Consider the following 19948-nt stretch of genomic DNA (forward strand, 5'->3'; position numbering starts at 1 on the left):
ACGTCAACTACTACATTTTTTGCAGACCCCCACATGGAGCAGAACTTTTTTTTCCCTTAAGAATTTGGTAAAAGATGCAGTGGGTATTTTAATAAAATAATCAACCACAACTTTAAAGCCATCTGCCTAACACTGAGTATGTTACCTTGCACCTCCAAAAAAGCTCCAACAGGTTGGTGCATGGAAACGAGACATCTGGGAATTGTCCTTTGGCGTCTGGCACCAGGACGGTGGTAGTAGATCCTCTGACCGGATAAAGACCTTCAGCAATGTGGCAGAGGTGCCGTTGCTCGTAATAACATCTAAAGGAAAGTCAAACCAGAAGATTCCGCAGCTGAACTTTGTATTGCAATGAGATCATCAATGTTGTGGTGGGCTGGCATAGTTTCGCCCAGCTTCCAGCAGACTCGAGGTCTAATCTGAAAACAACCAAGAGCGTACAGGACCTTTCTGTTTGAAGGGGGTGTTTTTGTTTAGTTTGGATTCATAGCAGCAGCTGTAGAATGCACTTGTGCTTCATCTGTGTGAATTACAGTAATGTAACTATATTCAATCATACTCAGTGCCCCATGTAGGCATTAAATCAACTGTATAATGCAGGATTAATCTGATATGTGAAAGATCTTTATGTGCAGTGAATCGTAGGGTATTTAAAAGTGAATTTACAGAGAGCCCGTGTTTTTGTTTCATGCTAGGATGGAGTCATTCCATTTAGAGACCAAAATAAACCAAAGCAGACAACTTTTTGAGACCTGCATCACTGCAGTAATTGATGCCACCGGTCTAGTGTCTACTGTGCGTTAAGTTTGCACACTCAGACTGGATAAATAAGCCATTCCCTTTGTGACACAGTCTGCACTCTGTCATTGTCCTTGTTCTGCACAAGCGAGGAGGATGGTTCAAAGACACACGCTGCCCTCTGCTGTCAAACACACAACATGCACTCTTTCTCCCCTCAGTGTCTGCTCTGATATTAGTGCACATTAAAGAGGAAAAAGATGGTGGGAAGGTGTGGACGTGAAGTGGCGTTACTTCTCTTTGCTGCACGTTGTGCTACCTCAGCTCCGTTTAATGATGCCTTTCAGTTACGGTGCTGGGTGGATTTATCCAACGCACCTCACAGGGTCGGGCAAGGATCAAACGTCGGGGGGATTACTTATCAAGGTGGGTCTGTTATCTACTCTGACGGCTCTCAGCATTAAGTCGGATCTAAGATGCTTTTATTTTATATAAAATTAGGATTACTCGCAAAATCTCTAATTTGCCCGGATATGTCTTTTCATAACACCGATTCTCTTTTGAAGGCAGAGGTTTTTGATTAGAAAGTGAGTATAGCTTTTAAGCACGCTTCTGTCTTTAGCCGGGGCATTATTTAAACAATTCTCTGATCTTTTATCAATCCAACATTTAAACTTTGAGCCCACTTTTATCTTAGAATGAATACACGCGAGGTGAAACACCATGAAATATCAACACTGCTGATTTCGGTGAGACCTTTATGTTGGGAAAATGAAGTTTTTAGGAATCCTGTGTTGCATCTGACAAGTTTTACAGCTTGCCAGCAAATCCAAGTGTTTAACAGTTTTTCTGTTAACACCTACGGAACAGTGCATTCAGTCTGACGGATCAGTCCTGTCTAACAAGGACCTATGAAAGAGGCAGAGGCAAGAGGTGGGAGGAAGACAGGGAGGAAGAGAGAGAGAGGCATGGAGAAGAAAGGAAAACACGGAAACTCAACAGGAATCAGAAGAGAGAGAAAAGCAAGAGGGAGGCAGGAAGAAACTGAAATAGAAAGTAGTCCTGATTTTCTTTTTTTTTAAAAAGGGATAAATGTGGCTTAATCACATGCAAGAGAGAGAGAGAGAGAGAGAGAGAGCACACTTGAAAATACAAGATACATAAGAAAGCGACAGTCTCATGGCTAAAAAAAAAAAAAAAAAAAAAAAAAAAAAAAAGATATAGAAACAACCCAACTATGGTGAATACCAGGATATAAGGTGGTATGTGCCAAAGACCTCCCAATAATGGGGTTGGCTAGGGGGTCGGAAGAGATGAAATTGAAGCCCATGTTAGGTAGTGTCAAAGAGAGGGAGACCTGGGGGAGAGGCTATAGGCCAAGTGGGCTTGAATCTAGGGATTCAGGTCTCTGGATAAAAACAGAGCTGAATAGGGCTGAAACACCATCTAATCAGACTTGTCTCCATCCTCCTCACGGTGGCTGTCGACTCCATCCCGCGATGCTTTCTCCTCCTTGGCCAGCTGGGCTTGAGAGGCCAGCAGGGAAGAGAGGGAGAAGAGACCAGAGGAGGTGGTGACGGCAGGGAGGGTCGGCTGGCTCAGGCTCAGCGGCAGCGGAGTCATGGGCAGGGCCAGGCCCTGAAGCTGAGACAGCTGGTGAGCCTGGAGCTGCTGCTGCATGGAAAAGAATCAGACGCAACTTAGAGACAGTAGGATAGATCAAGCGCACAAATCACTGCAAAACACAGGACAGACCTATTATAGAACCACAGGTCATGTTTAATATATAACCCTTGAGGCACAGCGCTAATAGTTTACAGACAACAGGATAGATGGAACGCACGTATCATAGCACATGCTCAGTAGAAGATACACATAGCTTATTTATAATAGATGCAGTTTTTAAGATGTATAAAAGCCTAAGAAACAAGTGCAGACAAAGAGGTATCTGAGCACAGAACTGGAAAAAACAATATCATGGGATCGACATGCCTTTGATTTTAAAGTACAGAGAGATACATTGTTACTGCCACGCTTCTCTTTTACACACACCCAAAAGTGAGTTCATTTTTACGGCAGCTCCCTCTGACCTCTTATAATCGACACATAACTGCCCCCGCTGATCCTCTAACTTTCTACATGATGCGACTAAAGTCAAAGCAAAAGATGTCTGTGAAGGTTCTCAGTCATCCAGGTCATCGTAGTCGAAGGAGCTTGTAAAGAAAAGCGTCTGGACTTCAAGCGTCTTCAAGCAACTTAAAGAAGTCCAGACGCTTTTCTTTACAAGCTCCTTTGAAAGCAAAAGATCCACCGACAACAGAACGCCCTACCACAAACGCCAACGCAGAGCGCCACCTTCTTTATCACAAGTCGCAGACACAAAGACAAAAGCAACGCACCACCGTGAATCATCTATCACAGTGATGGAGTGGCTGGGCTAGCGAACACTAGACAATAGTGAAATGATGGAGGAGCTAGGATAGCTAACACGAGGCTGATAATGATGAAGCGTAGCTGAAGTAGTTAAAGCTGCCGATATAAAGAATATCTGCGCATAGCAGGCTAACGAGCTGGCCTGGTTTGTACAGATTTGGTATTTTAGCTAGCGAGATAACTGTGCTGTAATTGTTTCAATGGACAGGATTGTGGCTTAATCAAATTTATCCCCTCGATGGGATGGATACCACCACTTTAAAAAGACACAAAAAGTAGTTTACTCGTGATGAAGAGTACTACACACTCCTAAGACGTAAGTGTAGAAGAGATTTTAACCCTAATAATGCCCCGAGGTTATCTCTACTTAAATCTGCACATTTAACATGAAACCTAAACAAAAACATTTCAAGGCATGGAGGCTTTAACAGAAGAATCCAGCATTTCTTTGGAGCTTAGCCACTTCTAGAAAAGTTAATTTCTTATATTCCAACTTTTGGTGCATCAGAAAAAAAAAAGAAAGTCTGTGCTTTAAAAGTTTCTCTTGGACTTCATCAATATAACTCTAAAGAAACCCTTTAAAAATTAATTGTTCCCAGAGCTGCTTAAACAAAACAGTGGGAACAATTATAAATGTTTATTTTACTGTGCAGGCATACATTACCAGCGCTTGAATATAATCATGATTTATGGGTCATTTTAACGTTTTTCATTAGCAACTGGAGCTAATAAATGCTTATTTACTTTTATAATGCTCTGTTTAGGAGGAAACAGATCGGGGCAGGAAACCTTTGAGGTTTAGGGTTTTTCATTTCACACGATATAAAAAAAGCATTAAAAAAACATTTTAGGTTTTTGAGAAAAACCCTGCGATGACACACAAAGGTTTTTATCCTCACAAACAATAAGTCAATAAATGCAAGATGTAAAAGAAAACAATAGAATTGATCGGGTTGGTCAATATTTGCACTTTTTCAGGCAGGGTTAGGGTTGCAACAACGTACCCTTATGATGGAGTTCATCTCCGGGGGGGTGACCTGCTTGGCCCTCTCTATGGCTGCCAGGACCTGCTGCTGGTGCTGGAGATGGTGGGTGGGAGACAGGGGGGAGGCAGGGGGTAAAGACAAGAGGAGGAAAGTGAGAAAGACAAAAGCGAGATAGAAACATGGGGAGGAGAGTTGGGGGGGGTGGAGAGGTTAGATCAATATCAATAGTCCCAACAGAGACCCGACAACCCTCTCTGGTGTTGCGCCTCCCCCTCTGACCATTTTGCTATTCATCCAGTTACACACACACACCCACACACACACACACACACACGCCTTGTGTGACACCCGGGAATGGATGGTCAACCCCCTGGTGGGCAGATAAGAGCATGGCTTATCTGAATCGCACAGCCATTTATTACACTGACACAAACACACACATGTATTAAGCAAGAGAAGAGTTGGATGGAGTAGGAGGAGGCAAAGGAGGGAAAAATGGAGGGAAAGAGGGGAGTGAAGGAAGAGGTCAAAAGGGGAGGGGGGAAGGGACAACCGTGAGGATGGGACAGATTGAATATGGCAGAATCGAGGTGGGGGCAGGGTGAAATGGAAATTGAGGTGGAAAGAAACACAGGAAGCAAGTGATGATGAATGATGGGAGGAGAGAAGAGGGATGCTGAGCTTGAGGTCACGGAGGTGGAGAGGTAATGAGGTGGGAATGAGGGTGATCTCATTCCAGGATGTAAGGAATAGTGCTGAGGGTCAGAGGGTTATTGACGGCTCTGTGCCAGAGTGTGCACGCGCTTACCTCCTGAGACAGGTAGGGGAGGACCTGTGCGCAGATCCCATTCAATCTCTTGACTATCTCAGCCTGTTGAAGGAGAGCATAGTGGTTTATAGTATTCCATATTTTTATCACTCCCAACAAACCCAGTGAAAAAATATGTAACTCAAATGGTTATTTTCCATCTTCCCCACCCTGTCAGCATCAAAGCTTAATAATTTTAACCTTAAAAATGGTCATAAATATAAAAAAAACTTTCCACTGTTTCCTAAAAACTGATAGTTGTTGTAATAAACAGGGATAATTGTATATTCAGTGGTTAGAATAGAACGTTGCATGGATGAGTATCTCAAAATAAAACACACTGGGTGTGTTCATAATGAAGTAAGGGGCGGATCTGACTGTGAAATGTAGGCTCAGATCCTGGGTTATTCGCCTTTCTGAATCTTACAATGATCAAAATTTACAAAACGGACTTTATGGTTTATTGAGTTCACCGCAGCGCACAGATTGGGATTAATGACCGGGTTTTATGCTCGATGCTGTTCCAGATGCAACCCTCGCATTTATCCAGGTTTGGAGCATTAGGAGTACACCTCAAACTGCAAAGCTACACCACACCACCACTGTTTTATACAGTATGAAATGAGTGACTGAGCCCATAAACTCAGCGGGATAGTGCTTGCAGATTTTTTATTTTTATTTTTAGCCACCACAGGTGTCTCCCCCTGGTGGCCATTAAAGAGAATGGAGGTTTAAGACAGACAACATGGGGGCGCCTACGTCCATATTTATACTGTCTATAGTCAAGAATTAATGGTGCAGGGGACAGAGGGGAAGGATATTCTTACTTTTCTATTAGATTAAGTCACCTAAGTAATGCTCGGTCATGAGGGGATACACTAACAGAAGGAAGCTCATACCAGCTTTGCTTCTGTCTGAGGCTGTTGAGCAACTAAACGTAGGGTGGTGGTGTCTTTAGCACATAGATGTGGATTTGCTGAATGTAAAAAATGTTACTGCACCTCACTGGGTACTAATGCCTGTGAGATCCATGGAGAAGATTTCATGAACGAATGAATGAATAAAGTCAGAGATGATAACACAGAACAACCAAAGCCAGAAGAGGTGAACAAAAACCATGCCAGGGCAAAGTGTCGAGGACAACAACTCTATGGAACAGAAGAATTCAGCATAATAGCCTCAGGCTACACAGATAAAATGTGATAGCAGCTCACGGCTCATTTTAATCTTTTCATGGGATTTAATGACAGCTCAAAATAAAGAGTATCACCACACTTATCCTTTAAACCCTTGTTAAATGTGAATCGTCATTCAGCGAATTTAAGCCACACTCATCAGTATGGGAAACATCTGCTATGACCTTCCCAAACTGGAGCAAATATATCTCACACACATGCACATATATCAGATGTGTCAGAATCCCTTTATTCACCTCATTAATTTAGTTGCTTGTACTTAATACGCTTCTAAAAACACTTGGACGGACACACACACACACACACACACACACACACACACACACACACACCCACGCACACACAGTAATAATCTCCCATACACGCACGCACATGCCGTGTTCTCTTTCACATCATGCACATTCCCTATCTTTCTCACATGCAGGTCTATTATCACATTTGGTTGGTAATCATCCAATCCATAAGAGATATGCAAAGCAGCAGTAATTGTGTTAGAGCCTAATTCGAGGCGCGATGAGGAGAGAGAGGCTCTTCTAACAGACATTAGGCATGCAGAGCACAGTTCCCATCAAGCGCTTCACTCCTATCTGCTCATCATTACACATACAATCTCCCTGACATCTCTAAAATGTCTCTGCGGGACTCGCTCCACGCTAACTATGGCTCTGCCTCTTTTTCAGTGCCCTTTATTCTGTCTATCTTGTTTTTTTCCAACCCAGCTTTTGTCTATTCTGTTATCCCTGCTCTCCATCACCTTCTCTTCTCCCTCAGATTTTTCGTTCTGAATGCAGCCTCCTCTCTCGTGTCCTCACTTTACATTTCACTCTGCTTCATTCTGGCTTTCCTAAAATGCTATTGGAGCACTTTTCACTGACGAAATTCTGTTTCAAGGAAGTATGGAAGGCAGAGTAAACAAACCTAACGTTACACAGACTTCCTTAGAGTGTACTGGCTTTGTCACTGCGTGGGCTCCCCTATAGTCACAGGGTCTCATGGCAAAATGTGAAATACTGAGATTTTTTTCTCGTTTATGAAAGCAAGCTGTCCTGTTTTTTGTAAGCGTGACTTTGAAATATATTTCAATACAAAGAGGAAAAGGAATAGTTTTTATGCCTGCAGCACACACATGATAACATGCTGCAGGTGGCTCTTATCAAAGTGCCATCTGTTGTACTTCAACCCAAACCACGACCTTTTTCAGAACCTAGCTAAATAGTTTTAACACCTAAATCTGCCCTGAGTAGTTTTTTTATCAAGAAGATTTATGATCTAAACTTGTGGTAGCAGGTTTGATTAGCTAAATCTAACCAAGTAGTCCAGATTGTTTAAACCTAATCAAATAGTCTAGATCAGGGGTATCAAACTCCAGGCCTCGAGGGCCGGTGTCCTGCAGGTTTTAGATCTCACCCTGGGTCAACACACCCGAATCAAATGATTAGTTACCAGGTCTCTGGAGAACTTCAAGACATGTTGAGGAGGCCATTTAAATCAGCTGTGATGGATCAAGGACACATCTAAAACCTGCAGGGACACCGGCCCTCGAGGCCTGGAGTTTGACACTCTTGGTCTAGATTATCTAAACCAGGGGTCCCTAATCCCAGTCCACGAGGGCCGGTGTCCCTGCAGGTTTTAGATCTCACCCTGGGTCAACACACCTGAATCACACGATTAGTTCATTACCAGGCCTCTAGAGAACTTCAAGACATGTTGAGAAGGTCATTTATCCATTTAAATCAGCTGTGATGGATCAAGGACACATCTAAAACCTGCAGGGACACCGGCCCTCGAGGACTGGGATTGGGGACCCCTGGTCTAAACCTAACCGACTAGTCTGAATTGTCCAAACCTAATTGAAAGGTCAAGACTGTGCAAACCTAGCAAAGTAGTCCACATTATCTAAACCTACCCAAGCAGTTTTGACTGCTTAACCCTAACTAAGTAGAAAAACAGGTCGACAGGAAGGCAGAAACAGAATACAGCTTTATTAGCCATATTCCAAGTTTAATCCTCGACTCAACCTTGCTTTTTTTCCAGACCCCAAAAAATGGCCTCTGGTATGAGTGGAAAATGAAGTCAAATTGCCCCTCTGTCCTCTAAATTTATACTTTTTCTCCCTTTAAAAGGTTGAAAATATTATTTTCATGTACACAAATGTGACCAGTTACATGACTAATCAAAAGGACTTTTGCTCCAGTTTCCATATATATCTTCAGTTTGTTATCAGATAAAAAGAATAAAAAAAAAAGAAAAAAGTAATGCTCACGAAACGAGGTCAAAATAATTGGCATTTTTGTTTTGAAATTTCCTAAAACTAGGACTGGATAACTGAATCACAGCCTTTTCAGTGTCGCCACTTCTGCTTAACAAAGAGTTTCCACCATGCCGAACACGAACAACTATTCCTGCAGATGCAGCTCACATACAGATGAATATACTCAGAATTGCCTTCATAGTTTGGTTTATGTGATGAGCACAATGAGAACATATATACTATACACAACACAAACAAAACACAAATGCTGTCAGGAAGAGAAAACGAGGAAAAACAGATAAACGATACAGCTTCATTCAACACACTCCCAGTTCGATCCGCAACTCAACCTTGCTTTTCCTCACTAAGACAAAACAGAGATGCAGAGAGCAAAGAGACAGACTGCACAGAGTGGAGAGGCATTTTTTGAATTGAGTAGGACAGAGTGATCAAGAGGGAGCAATTGAATGTGTGAGTGTGAGAGAGAGAAAGAAAAAACAGGGAAACAGACAGAGGAGGAGGAGGAGGAGCAGAGAGGGGAGTGTGGCTCTGCACAATAGGCCTAGACATGAATGCTCCTCGACACTCGTTTCCACACATCCCCTTCAATTTCAACTCTCTAATGGAACTAGCGATTCTCGGCACCCACTCACACTGTGCACAAAGGACGGGCGTGTGCGCACACACAGTAACAGCAGCACACACGAGCAGAGAGACACAAACGTTTATGAACATGCGCTGGTAACATACGCGCACACACAAAAAACGCAGGCACATGCGGTGATGGAGTGACTGGAGGGGCTCAGGAGCGTGCACGCTAACACACCGAAGCTCACGCTGGCTCTACCCACACACTGACATTTCTAAAAGATTGCAGACAGCCAATGGGAAAGTACATGAGCTAATGTACACACACGCACGTACGAAGATTGCTGGGTACACACACAAACACACAACTCCATTTGTGCCTATGAATTTAATCCCTATGAGATAAAGGAGAAAGGTGTGTGCGTTTGCTCAGCATGCATCGCGGTGCCCGTCTTGTGCTTCCAACCTCAGAGTTTGTGCGGGTGCATACAAGTGAAGGTCTTTAAATCATGGAAGCTGCTACTTTCATGTGTGTCTCCATTCGTCAAAGCATGCTCCCTTCTTCCAATATGGCTGTCAGCGCACGCCGTCAATCATACGACAGCGTGCGTGTGCGTTTGTGAGTGTGGATGGGCAATACCAGACGAGGTCATCGATAAGGGTTGGCCCCTTGGAGGCCCATCGCTCTCTCCTCCTGCAGGCTGAGCATAAATTACTCCCCCTGCTGCAGCAACACAAACTGATGTATGGACCACTCCCTCACCCACGCCCTGCCTGATTGAGGGCCTTTTTTTCTCCTCCATTTCAAAATACCTTACTAGTTCTTACAGCACCGTTTTCACTGGATGTAAATATAATGCCATTTTGCCAAGACCTACATCCACATGAAATGACTGCGTGATGCTCAAAATTACTAAAAACAACAAAAAAAATCAACAACAACTGGATTTACACACAGAATTAGGTGACCTCACTCAAATGAGATCCCCAAAGGAAACAGAGATTATGTTTAATAATCACACCAACAGTTCAATAAGCTGTCGGTGCATCACGAGGAATGCACAGCTCCTTTGACACTTTGTATTTTATTCAACTGAATCAATTTTAGACTTCGTCTGCTACAATCCTATGATATTTAGTTGACTAAAACTAAAAGGATTTAGTCCTAATTAGGAATAAAACTAAATGTTTTTTTAATCAAAAGACTATGGCTACAACTAAATCAAAAACTGCTGGGCCAAAGGTGAGGGTAAGAAGGTACATCATAGATGTACTTTCATACTTTATCTTCACCACAACAGCCCAGTACTGCGTCTGCATCACTGTTGACACCGCATTCATCTATCTGTCAGCCTCCTGCTTTCCTCTTCCCTCACTTGTAAACAAGACCCTAAGATATCATCCACTTGAGGTAGCAGCTCGCTCCTGCACCCTGCAGTGGACACGCTGCCCTTTTCTGACTAAGAACCGTGGCTTCGGAGTTTCAGGTGCTAAATTCTCACCCCAGCTGCTTCACACTCGGCTTCCGGAACAAGGTTGATGAGTCCAAAGGAACCACACCATCCGCCAAAAGCAGAGATGAGACTCCTGAGACCATGAACGGAAATCCTAAAAAATCCTTTTTACAAAAATTACTGGACTTATTCTAGTAATGACCATAATTGCCAAACTGAACTTCGTGTTTTAATCAGTGACCTGAAACTAGTGACTGAGCCCATGAACTCATCAGGAAGGTGATCTGATGTCAGACAGCTAGGTAGCCAAGGGCCATTGCCCCATAGACATCTATACTACCAGACATACTTTTGTTAGGAAAGGAGTCGCCCCCTGCTGGCCATTAAAAAAATGCAAGTTTAAAGTACTTCCACATTAGCTTCACTTTCAGATGTTGGCACAAAGTCCATCTTTTATGCTGTCTATGGTAAATCTTTGTACCTGTCACTGTTTACTCACCCGTCCCATCAAAAAAAAAACAAAACACTAAGCTGCTCTCTGAGTATCCATGTCTGTAGCATAATAAGGCTACCACAATACAGCAATGTGGATCTGCCAGTCAAACATCAGTGAGGCACATGCAACAGGTAACTTATGGAGACATTCCCAACCCTGGCAACCAATGCATCTGAGCCAGGTTAAAGAAAAAAAGAACCCTGTAATGAAGTGCATAATTCAAGGTTCAGTAAGTATTAAAAGTCTTTTTATCTGCATTGATGAGGTTAGCCAACTGGCACCTCAAAGTCCAGGAAATTCTCCCAGCTGAATCGTCAGTATGAACAACAAGCAACGATACAGGACAGCGAGTCCTTGAGACATTTTTCAATCACAGAGTACAAAATGACGCTAGATTATTGGTAAATGTATGATTCATCTGTAAATATTAAAACAAATTGCTCTGAAATTACTACAACTTTTATTTGTGGCTCTCGCAGGTTTATCCATAACACGTATAGAGAGAGCACTGCCTGTCAGACAGCTGCTAGCCAGGTTTATAAAATAATTCATTTATGCAGAGGAAAGTAGCTACTTCCTGCTGACAGCACAAAAGCATTTTTCACTCAGATTTGGCTTCTTTGGATTTTTTCCTGTAGTATTTAAATCCACATGTCAAAGCTAACTGACAGGAAGAAAAATTCTAAACATTGGTAAAAGCAATAACAAATTAAAGCTGCAAGCAGCGTTATGAGGGCCCTCGCACCCCCGGCGCGTCGAGCCACGCCCAACACCTAAAACCAGCACGTCCGATCTGATGTCACAATGATGGAATTCATGCATTTAACCACCAGTTAACATTTCATTTGGTTCAACCATGAGTATAGTCGTCCCACTAGGTGGCGCTCTAACCATTATAGACAAAGGGCATAACAAACATTTCCGAGCTCGAGTCTCATCACGCCTGCGACCTTTGGGAGAGATTGGACTTTGTGTCTTTGAGTGACAGCATATTACTGCTTTTTGGCGAGTGATTGAAACTCCACGTGCCGCCATGACCACCCCGTTTCCTTGAACGTAAAAAGCTTCGCAATTTAACATCACAAAGGTCTTTAGATTCCACACACTGGAGAATGGTTCAATATGATGAAATCCCTTGGAGGAGTTCGTCAAAGTATGAAGCCTGAAAAGAGGGGAAAATGTTGCCAAAATTACACATTAATTTTAAAATGGCTGACTTCCTGTTGGATTTGGGATATTGCTCCAAGAGACTTTTTTGTACATCTTGATATTTCCCATAAGCTTACCAGGTTTCAGACTCATAGATGAAACACAGAGCTGGGGCTGATGTTTTGAAATTTTGTAGGGGGCGCTGTGGAGCAATTTCGCGCTATTCAATGAAAATGATCACATGACAACAAAGCCTACATCCATTTGGAGGTGTGTGCCAAATTTCAAGCCTCTATAAACTTTCCAAGCCCCTCAAAAGCCACTTCATCTTTCATGGTGAACCGCGTTGCCACCAGGGTGCGCCGTTCAGTTTAAAGTCACAATTTTTGCACTGAAGCATCACGAGGGACTGATGTTGATATTCACCGCTTTTGAGGTGGCCACGATGAACCTGTGAACATCAGTACAACAAAATTAAAGCCATGACATTTCCTGTTGCCACTAGGTGGCGCTGTCCGTATTTCCGACAATGGGCACATCAATCTGTTCAGGGCGGGTCTGACATCATGCCTGTAAAGTCTGGTACTGATCAGACTGGATTTCATTGAGTTATACTAATTTGTTTCTTCATGGCGTGACATCAAAGTTCGCCATGCTGCTGGGGTCACACCCTTTCGTGAAAAGTCACAGTTTTCACTGTAACCCAAGACCAACTCCTTAAGGCTTTTCTGGAGAAATTTGAGGCTGCAGATGTCACCCATCACTATACTGTACCCCAAAGTGTAAAACATGACATTTCCTGTTCCCACTAGGTGGCGCTGTCCTTGATGTCAAATATGGCAGTTGAAATATGTTCAGGGGTGGAGCCTTATCATATGTGTTCACTTTGGTCAAGGTCAGAAAATGTATGACAAAATGAGAGACAATAAGATTTTCATGGCGAGTCATCGAAATTCGCCATGGCGCCACGGCCTCATAGTATTGTGAAAACTCAAAAGCTCCGCAATTTAACATGGCACAAGGGTGTAGTTGACACTGACCAAATATGAAGGTTATGAAATCAAACCCCAAGGAGGAGTTCGCAAAAGTTCGAGGCATGGAAATGGCAAAATTAGAGCCAAAATGTCACCTTCTCTTGTTCGTCTTGGCATGATACACATGTGTGCCAAATTTCATACATGTAGCTCAAACGATGTGGTCGTAGGGATGCATTTAACAAGGCATAGGTGGCGCTCTAGAGCCATTTCCCAGTGCTCATATGTAAAACCATTAAAATACAAAATTTTTCACCAGACCTGGCATGTGTGCAAAATTTCATGAGTTTTTGAGCATGTTTAGGCCCTCAAAAAGGCCCTTGTTTCGCCTGAATAATAATAATAATAAGAAACAGAGCAGATACAATAGGGCCTTCGCACAGTCAGTGCTCGGGCCCTAAAAATTAGACTGATAACCCTCGGCAGTAGTTGCATGACGATGGAGACACCTCAGTTTATAGAAGCATGTTAGAAAGGAAGCCTTAAGCAACATAATACACACAGGAGGTACAATAGAAACTTGATAAACATGCATGCCCCTCAGTTTGAATCCATCACATCCTGCAAGCAGAAAAGGCATCCTCCTGTGTTTCAATTTTCTTCACAAAAGCAATCTTCTGTTTATGATCATACAACAGTTTTACATCCTATGTGATGGGAATAAAAGAGCGAACTTTAAGGAGACTAAATACAGACTTACCTGTTTGTGCATCTCAATGTTGAGCCCGTAGGACATCTCATAGTACTACACAAAGAAGAGGAGAAGAAGAAGAAGAAAAAGCTATAAAAACACAGGCACCGAACTGTTGCCAGAAAAATTGTCTGTGCAGGAGCTCCATGCTAACAATTTATCATGCTCAACTGACTGCATGTGACAAATCACGTTTGAAGCTAATGTGCATTTTGATTGCACCACAATCGGAAATCGCACAAAAATTCTGTTTCTCAGCTGGAACACTCGAAGCATCTTCAGTTTGCTTCGTTGCTTTTTTCCACCAAAAGCAACGAATGCTAATATGATCATAAAAAACATTATACGGGCCTTCTTAAATCCAAGAGATGATTCCCGAAAGGCATCATTACACTGCAGATTAATAAGAACAAGAATTCACATGGGTACAGTAATCTTGAAACACTGCGGAAGACTTTATTCGCCTTTTCATTTTTGCCTTTGTTTTTAAGTAAACAGCTTAATAACAACCTCCAATGTTCTTTGTTCGATGTTATTTGATGTAAAATGATGAGCTGCTGAAACCGAAGCTACGACGGCACATAAAAATAAACCGATCAACTGATTTGCATAATTAATCTGCCAGTTTGTCATTTTATCCTCCTTCTCATGTACACGCCAGCTCCCTCATACAAATGAAATTTGCATGTATGAACTGCCAGAGAATATAAACAGTTGCTTAATTTAAAGGGCGTACTGAAGTTCTGTTTGTCGCTTACAGCTGTTTGTGTGCAGGATGAGTTTCATTAATCTCTGCAATCATCACACAGCAGCAGGATCCACATGTGTGCGCACGTGGAACAAGAGACGCTGCCTCATTTATTATTTAGAATTATTAATTATCCAGACAAGTCGATGTGATCGGTAACAGTCCCTTTACTTACTTCTACACTTCAGACATGTTCACACACACACACATGCAAAGAGAAGACACAAAGAGGAAGAGAGACTGCGAGAGAAAAGGAGAGACAGAAGAGAAACGGCTTCTGTTGTGTGTCTGTGTGTGTGTGTTCAGTGTTAATGAGAGGGCCACCTTCTAGGCGTCAACCCTGTTAATCACCCACTCTGTCTGCAGGGGGACTGGCTCTGTCACTGGAAAACAAACAACACACACATCTCTCACTCACACACACATTTTTGTCTCTCGCTTGTTGTCACTCACACACAAACACACACGCACATATGCACGCACACACAGTTGTTTGTGTTCAATTTCACACTGGCTCTCTCTTGTAAGTGAATGCACGTGCACGCACGCACATGCACGCGCACTAAAACATAGCTCCGTAGCTGCTTGTGCCCACGCGGAAGCTCCCTAAAGTAATTACAGCGCTGGGGAAATGGAGGTGCTGCCGCTGGCTGGGGGAGTGGGGCAACCTGATATGCTATTAGAGGAGGAGTGGGGAGGTCGTAGTGGGGATACAAGACTCGGCCTGCCACTGATGGAGTGGAAGTGCGATTGAAAGTGCGCGTATGTGTGTGCGTGGCTGACTGTGTGTGCGTTCGAGTCAGAGTGGGCGAAGGAGGCTGTTTTGGCAATACTGCATTCACAATTCAATTTTACAGGTTTTATTTCAGCTGAATGTGAAGATGGCTGCACAATTACATCAGCATGTATCCAATAAGGGCTGTGCACATATTAAAAAAGACAAATGGTAAGCAAATGGTAACAAACGTGTAATTTATCTCAGTTAATCCAATACAGCGGATCTACAGAGGGGTGATAAAGTGAAGGAAATATCTCAACACTTGACCTCTACAAACGAGGAGATCCAGTAATTATTTTGGGGCAGGTGTCCCCTTGGAGGAAAGAGCAACTGCAAATCAATACAAATCCCTTCTGAGGCATCACCTTTATCCTATAATGAAAATTTTCCATACTGATGGGAGTGGTGTCTTGGCAAGTGATGCCAATTCTTCATCAACTCTTTCCCCATAAAAACCTTTTTTCCAAGGGTTGCTCCAGTAAGCTATACAGGCAGAGATCACTCTCACTAACTAACTTTTGATGCACAACCAGTTATTTTGATATAAAGCAGTCATGGGGGAAAGAGTTAAAAAGGTAAAGAATGCTTTAAATAATTAAGAAAATGTGATTCTTTTGGAAAAGCATGATTACTTCCCTCCAGTAGAGATCCAGAGGCTTGTGAAATAAATGCCAAGACACTCCAAAGCTGTTCTGGCAGCACGTGGTAGTCCCACTCCTCACTAAAGCCGTTTTCACATAAAAACTCTGAAACTTTTGGCAGAATCAGGTCAGGGCATCATCTGCTCTCCTTTCTCACATGTATCGATGGTGCAGCGGTTAGCACTGTCACCTCAGAGTAAGACGATCCTGTGTGAAGTTTGCGTGTAAACCCTGTATGTGCTTCCTCTCAAAGACATCCATGTTAGCTTGACTGCTTTCTTGCATTTGTGCAGAACAATCCTGTGTAAGAGTGATGTGAAAAACTAGTTTAGAGTTTATTGGCTGGACTATTGTAATTCATTATTATCAGGTTGTCCTAAAACATCCTTAAGAAACCTCCAGTTCATTTAAAATGCTGAAGCGAGAGTACTGGCAGGGACTAGGAAGAAGGAGCATATTTCTCCCATATTGGATTTTCTTCATTGTTAAATCCAAAGTCAAATTTTAAATTCTTCTCCTCACATTTTGGATAATCAGTCCCCATCTTATCTTAAAGACCTCATAGTGCCATATCACCCCAATATAGCACTTCAGTCTCAGCCTGCTGGTTTACTTGTGGTTTTGAGGGTACTTATAAGTAGAATGGGAGCCTTCAACTTTCATCACATTTCCTATGATGGCTTATTTCTTCTAAACACACCTCTTATAAATATGTGTTGCACACCACTTTGTATTTAAAGGTGGCTGTCCCTGCCTGAGCTCGCCGGAGGTTTCTTCCATTAAAAGGGTGTTTTTCCTTCCCACTGTCACCAAGTGTCAGCTGATTGTTGGGGTTTTCTCTCTATTGCTGTAGGATCTTTACCTTACAATATGAAACACCTTGAGACGACTTCTGATTTTGCCCTCTCTAAATTAAATTAAACTGAACTGAAATTAAACGTGGCTGCCAGTCTAAAGCACAGCTGGCGAAAGTGATCCATGTTCTCACTTCTGGAAATGAGGCTGCTGCCTGAGTGAAGTGCAGGAAAATGGCACAGATCGGATTTAATCTATAGGGAGAACACATATAATATTGATTAATTTAGATGCAGCAAAGAAGGAGCTGAGGTGGAATTGAATGTGTGAGATGATCAGCTGGGATTGCAGATAAGTTGGCCTACCTGCTAGCCTCAATACTGTGGCTTTTTTAAAACTGTCACAGATCTCTAGACAACATTTTATTTCTTCTTTTAAATCTGTAACAGGGTTGGACGCAAACTATTTATTTATTTGCTGGCTGCCTTTTTTTTTTTTTTTTTTTTTTTAAATGTTGTTTTATTTCCCAGACCCAATTACATGTTTATAAAACAACTGGTGCGTTCACTGTTATATATGGTTTTAAACTGCTCAGATTCAAGCAGATTGCACTTTTATGCCCCTCACATTTTATATATGAAGCTTGAGTTTCAAATAAAAATGAAAGACCTTGTAACGAAGAATCAGAACTCCTCAGCAGACTCTGGAAACACTGCAAAGTGCTACTTGTCTGGCATTTTCTCTTAAAAGTGTCCATGTTTCATTCAGCTGCGCATTTCCTGTCTCACTGTTTTCCAGCACGATAGCTATAAGATGCAGGCTGAAGAAAAAGCTGCCTCATATTCTCCTCCTCACTAAAGTTAGACATGTGAGGTTAAGCAGGATTTACGCTCTGTCTGAATTGCATGTCTGATGGTCAGATAGCGTTAGAAACCCCTTTCACCCGCATCCTTCCTGACATTTGATAGTGGGTGACACACACACACACACACACACACACACACACACACACACACACACACACACACACACACACACACACACACACACACACTATCTTTAATGTTCTAAAGCAGACATTCACACCCGCTTCATGCCTTGCAGAGGTGAGAGAGAGAAGCCAGGGATCTTACTCAACTATTTGTTCTATTTTTCCAATGTTTCCCTGGAAAGTCTTATCCCAGTTTTTACATAGTATCACATAACATCACTGCAAAGTTTTAAATGGGGCTTATTTTGCAAAATCAATGCTTCCATGGCTTTTGCAAAATAATTACACCTACCAATAGGGCTGTTTGATATAAACATAAACATTTTACGCTATTGTTTGTTTCGTGGTGTCGCAAAATTCATTGTTTACTGCAATATTTTTTCATTGTTTTGGTCACTGTAGTGTTTATATTAATTTCTTAAAGTTCTCTCTTTCTCTTATATTTAATATAACCACACTACGGACGGACAAGCGCCTGTTTTTATGCGTTGTGGTTAGCAACAACGACGGTAACAGCATCGCGTGTCCGCTTGTTTATGTTCCACATAAACCTTTCACAATAAAGCTCAAGATCCTGTTGAGACTTTTCAAAATAAACTAAATCACGTGAAAGAGCAGATTATTTATGGATGAGAATTAAAAAAGAGCCGCCAGGTGCTAAAAAATAAACCTTAGACTCAAACGTTAGAACAGGCTTTCCCCCGCAGCACGCCGTGTAATAAATACTCACAAAGAAAACAGCGGCCGTTACAACTTATGTCTAAAAATGTATCGTTTCATGCATCAGTTAAAACACTCGACTCCAGCTACATGACGCGCAGCTGGAAACACTTCCCGCAAGTCGAGCTGCCCGAGATTCACAGAATTTACAGAAAATGTTAAAATTTTGTGATTTATATCGTTATCAGGACGATAGAATTCTTATATCGGGATATGAGATTTTGGTCATATCGCACAGCCCTACCTACCAAATAGAGAAAAGATCATTCCCCTCTTGTAACATCAAAATGGGGAAAAGCACCACCTATTACCAAATCTAAGCAAACCAATTTATCAGTTTTGTTTTGGCCAATTTTAGCAGCTTCACCTGAGTAACTTGTTGGCGTCTTCACACGATCCAAAGGCAGGAATGTTAAGTTTCCTGTTGATTCTTGATTCGCCACATGTAAGATAGGGAAGTTCATGTGGTTGCAAACCATCCAGAGTGAACCTTGCCTTTTGACCAGTGTCTGCTGGGACTGGCTCCAGCCCAGTTTTCCCTCCTGGCTGCAGTATTGTTCTGAACGATAGATGCATCAAGTCAGAAGAAGTAGAAGATGTGGAAATGGGAAGCAAAGCTTGCTTCAGAACGTCTGACATCTCTTGATGTGTAATCTGGGAATCTCTGAGCTCCTGCACTGATATATCATTGAAACTGCAGTAAAGACCAACCCACTCGAGTATCCTGAATCAGTGTGTTTCTGTTTTAAGATTTAAGATGTCCAAAGTGCAGCTATCACATTAGAAAAAATGAAAGACAGAAAGCTAAACTTTCTGCTAGCTTTCCTTTCTTGTAGCACCAGTGTTCCCTTGTGCTTATATTCAACATATAAGAAACATATGATCTGGTCTTCTTAACAAATGTAAGAAGCACTCAGTTAATCAATTTTGTGCAGAAGAGTCAAATATACACTCTGATACTATTATATTGCAGACAGAATCTGATAAAGAAAGTCTAGCTTAACAATGGAAGCTGATAACCACTGCTGTGATACCCATTTTCTTAAACTAGAGTTTTAGGGGTTTTCAAGCCTGGCTATGTAATGTAATGTAGCACCAAGCTGCTAACTTGTACCAAAGCTGACTGTTGTTAAGCAAGAAAGGTTCAGTAACTTCAGTAAAAGCAGGAACAACCATCTGTTTAGAAATAGACACAATGCTGGGACATTAAAGACTTACATTATCTTGTTAAAACTTGGTACAATATAGGACTTTGAAGTGGTCCTAAGAGATAATGATCTGTCCCTTAGTCATTTAAAAGCAGGACCACAACATTTAAGGGGATAGAAACTACACAGAACACTCAAACTGAGCTTTGCCTCCATCAGCCTTTGAATTACCCATTGCATGTATGCAGCCTTGTCTGGTTTCTGTCTTTTAAAGTGTCCCTTAAATTGATTTAGCACATGCAT

General features: G+C 42.1%; 1 protein-coding gene across 2 annotated transcripts in view; it reads right to left on the minus strand.

The window, feature by feature from the left end:
- Positions 1–1974: 1974 nt before the first annotated feature.
- Positions 1975–19948, minus strand: part of tle5 (TLE family member 5, transcriptional modulator) — a 51147-nt gene continuing 33173 nt past the window's right edge. Inside the window, exons 4-7 of one of the 2 annotated variants that reach the window (XM_085348019.1) lie at positions 13834–13878; positions 4966–5028; positions 4176–4250; positions 1975–2409 (exon numbers count right to left, since the gene is read on the minus strand). In XM_085348019.1, coding sequence (XP_085204145.1) covers positions 2185–2409; positions 4176–4250; positions 4966–5028; positions 13834–13878 — 408 coding nt within the window. In that variant the 3' untranslated portion in view covers positions 1975–2184. Of the gene's footprint in view, positions 2413–4175; positions 4251–4965; positions 5029–13833; positions 13879–19948 lie in introns of both variants that reach the window. The other variant, XM_085348018.1, reaches the window with a different exon arrangement.

The sequence above is a fragment of the Diplotaxodon limnothrissa genome, linkage group LG23 (assembly GCF_057381915.1).
Source record: "Diplotaxodon limnothrissa isolate DT_005_m linkage group LG23, D_limnothrissa_male_GT1.1, whole genome shotgun sequence".
Lineage (NCBI taxonomy): Eukaryota > Metazoa > Chordata > Actinopteri > Cichliformes > Cichlidae > Diplotaxodon > Diplotaxodon limnothrissa.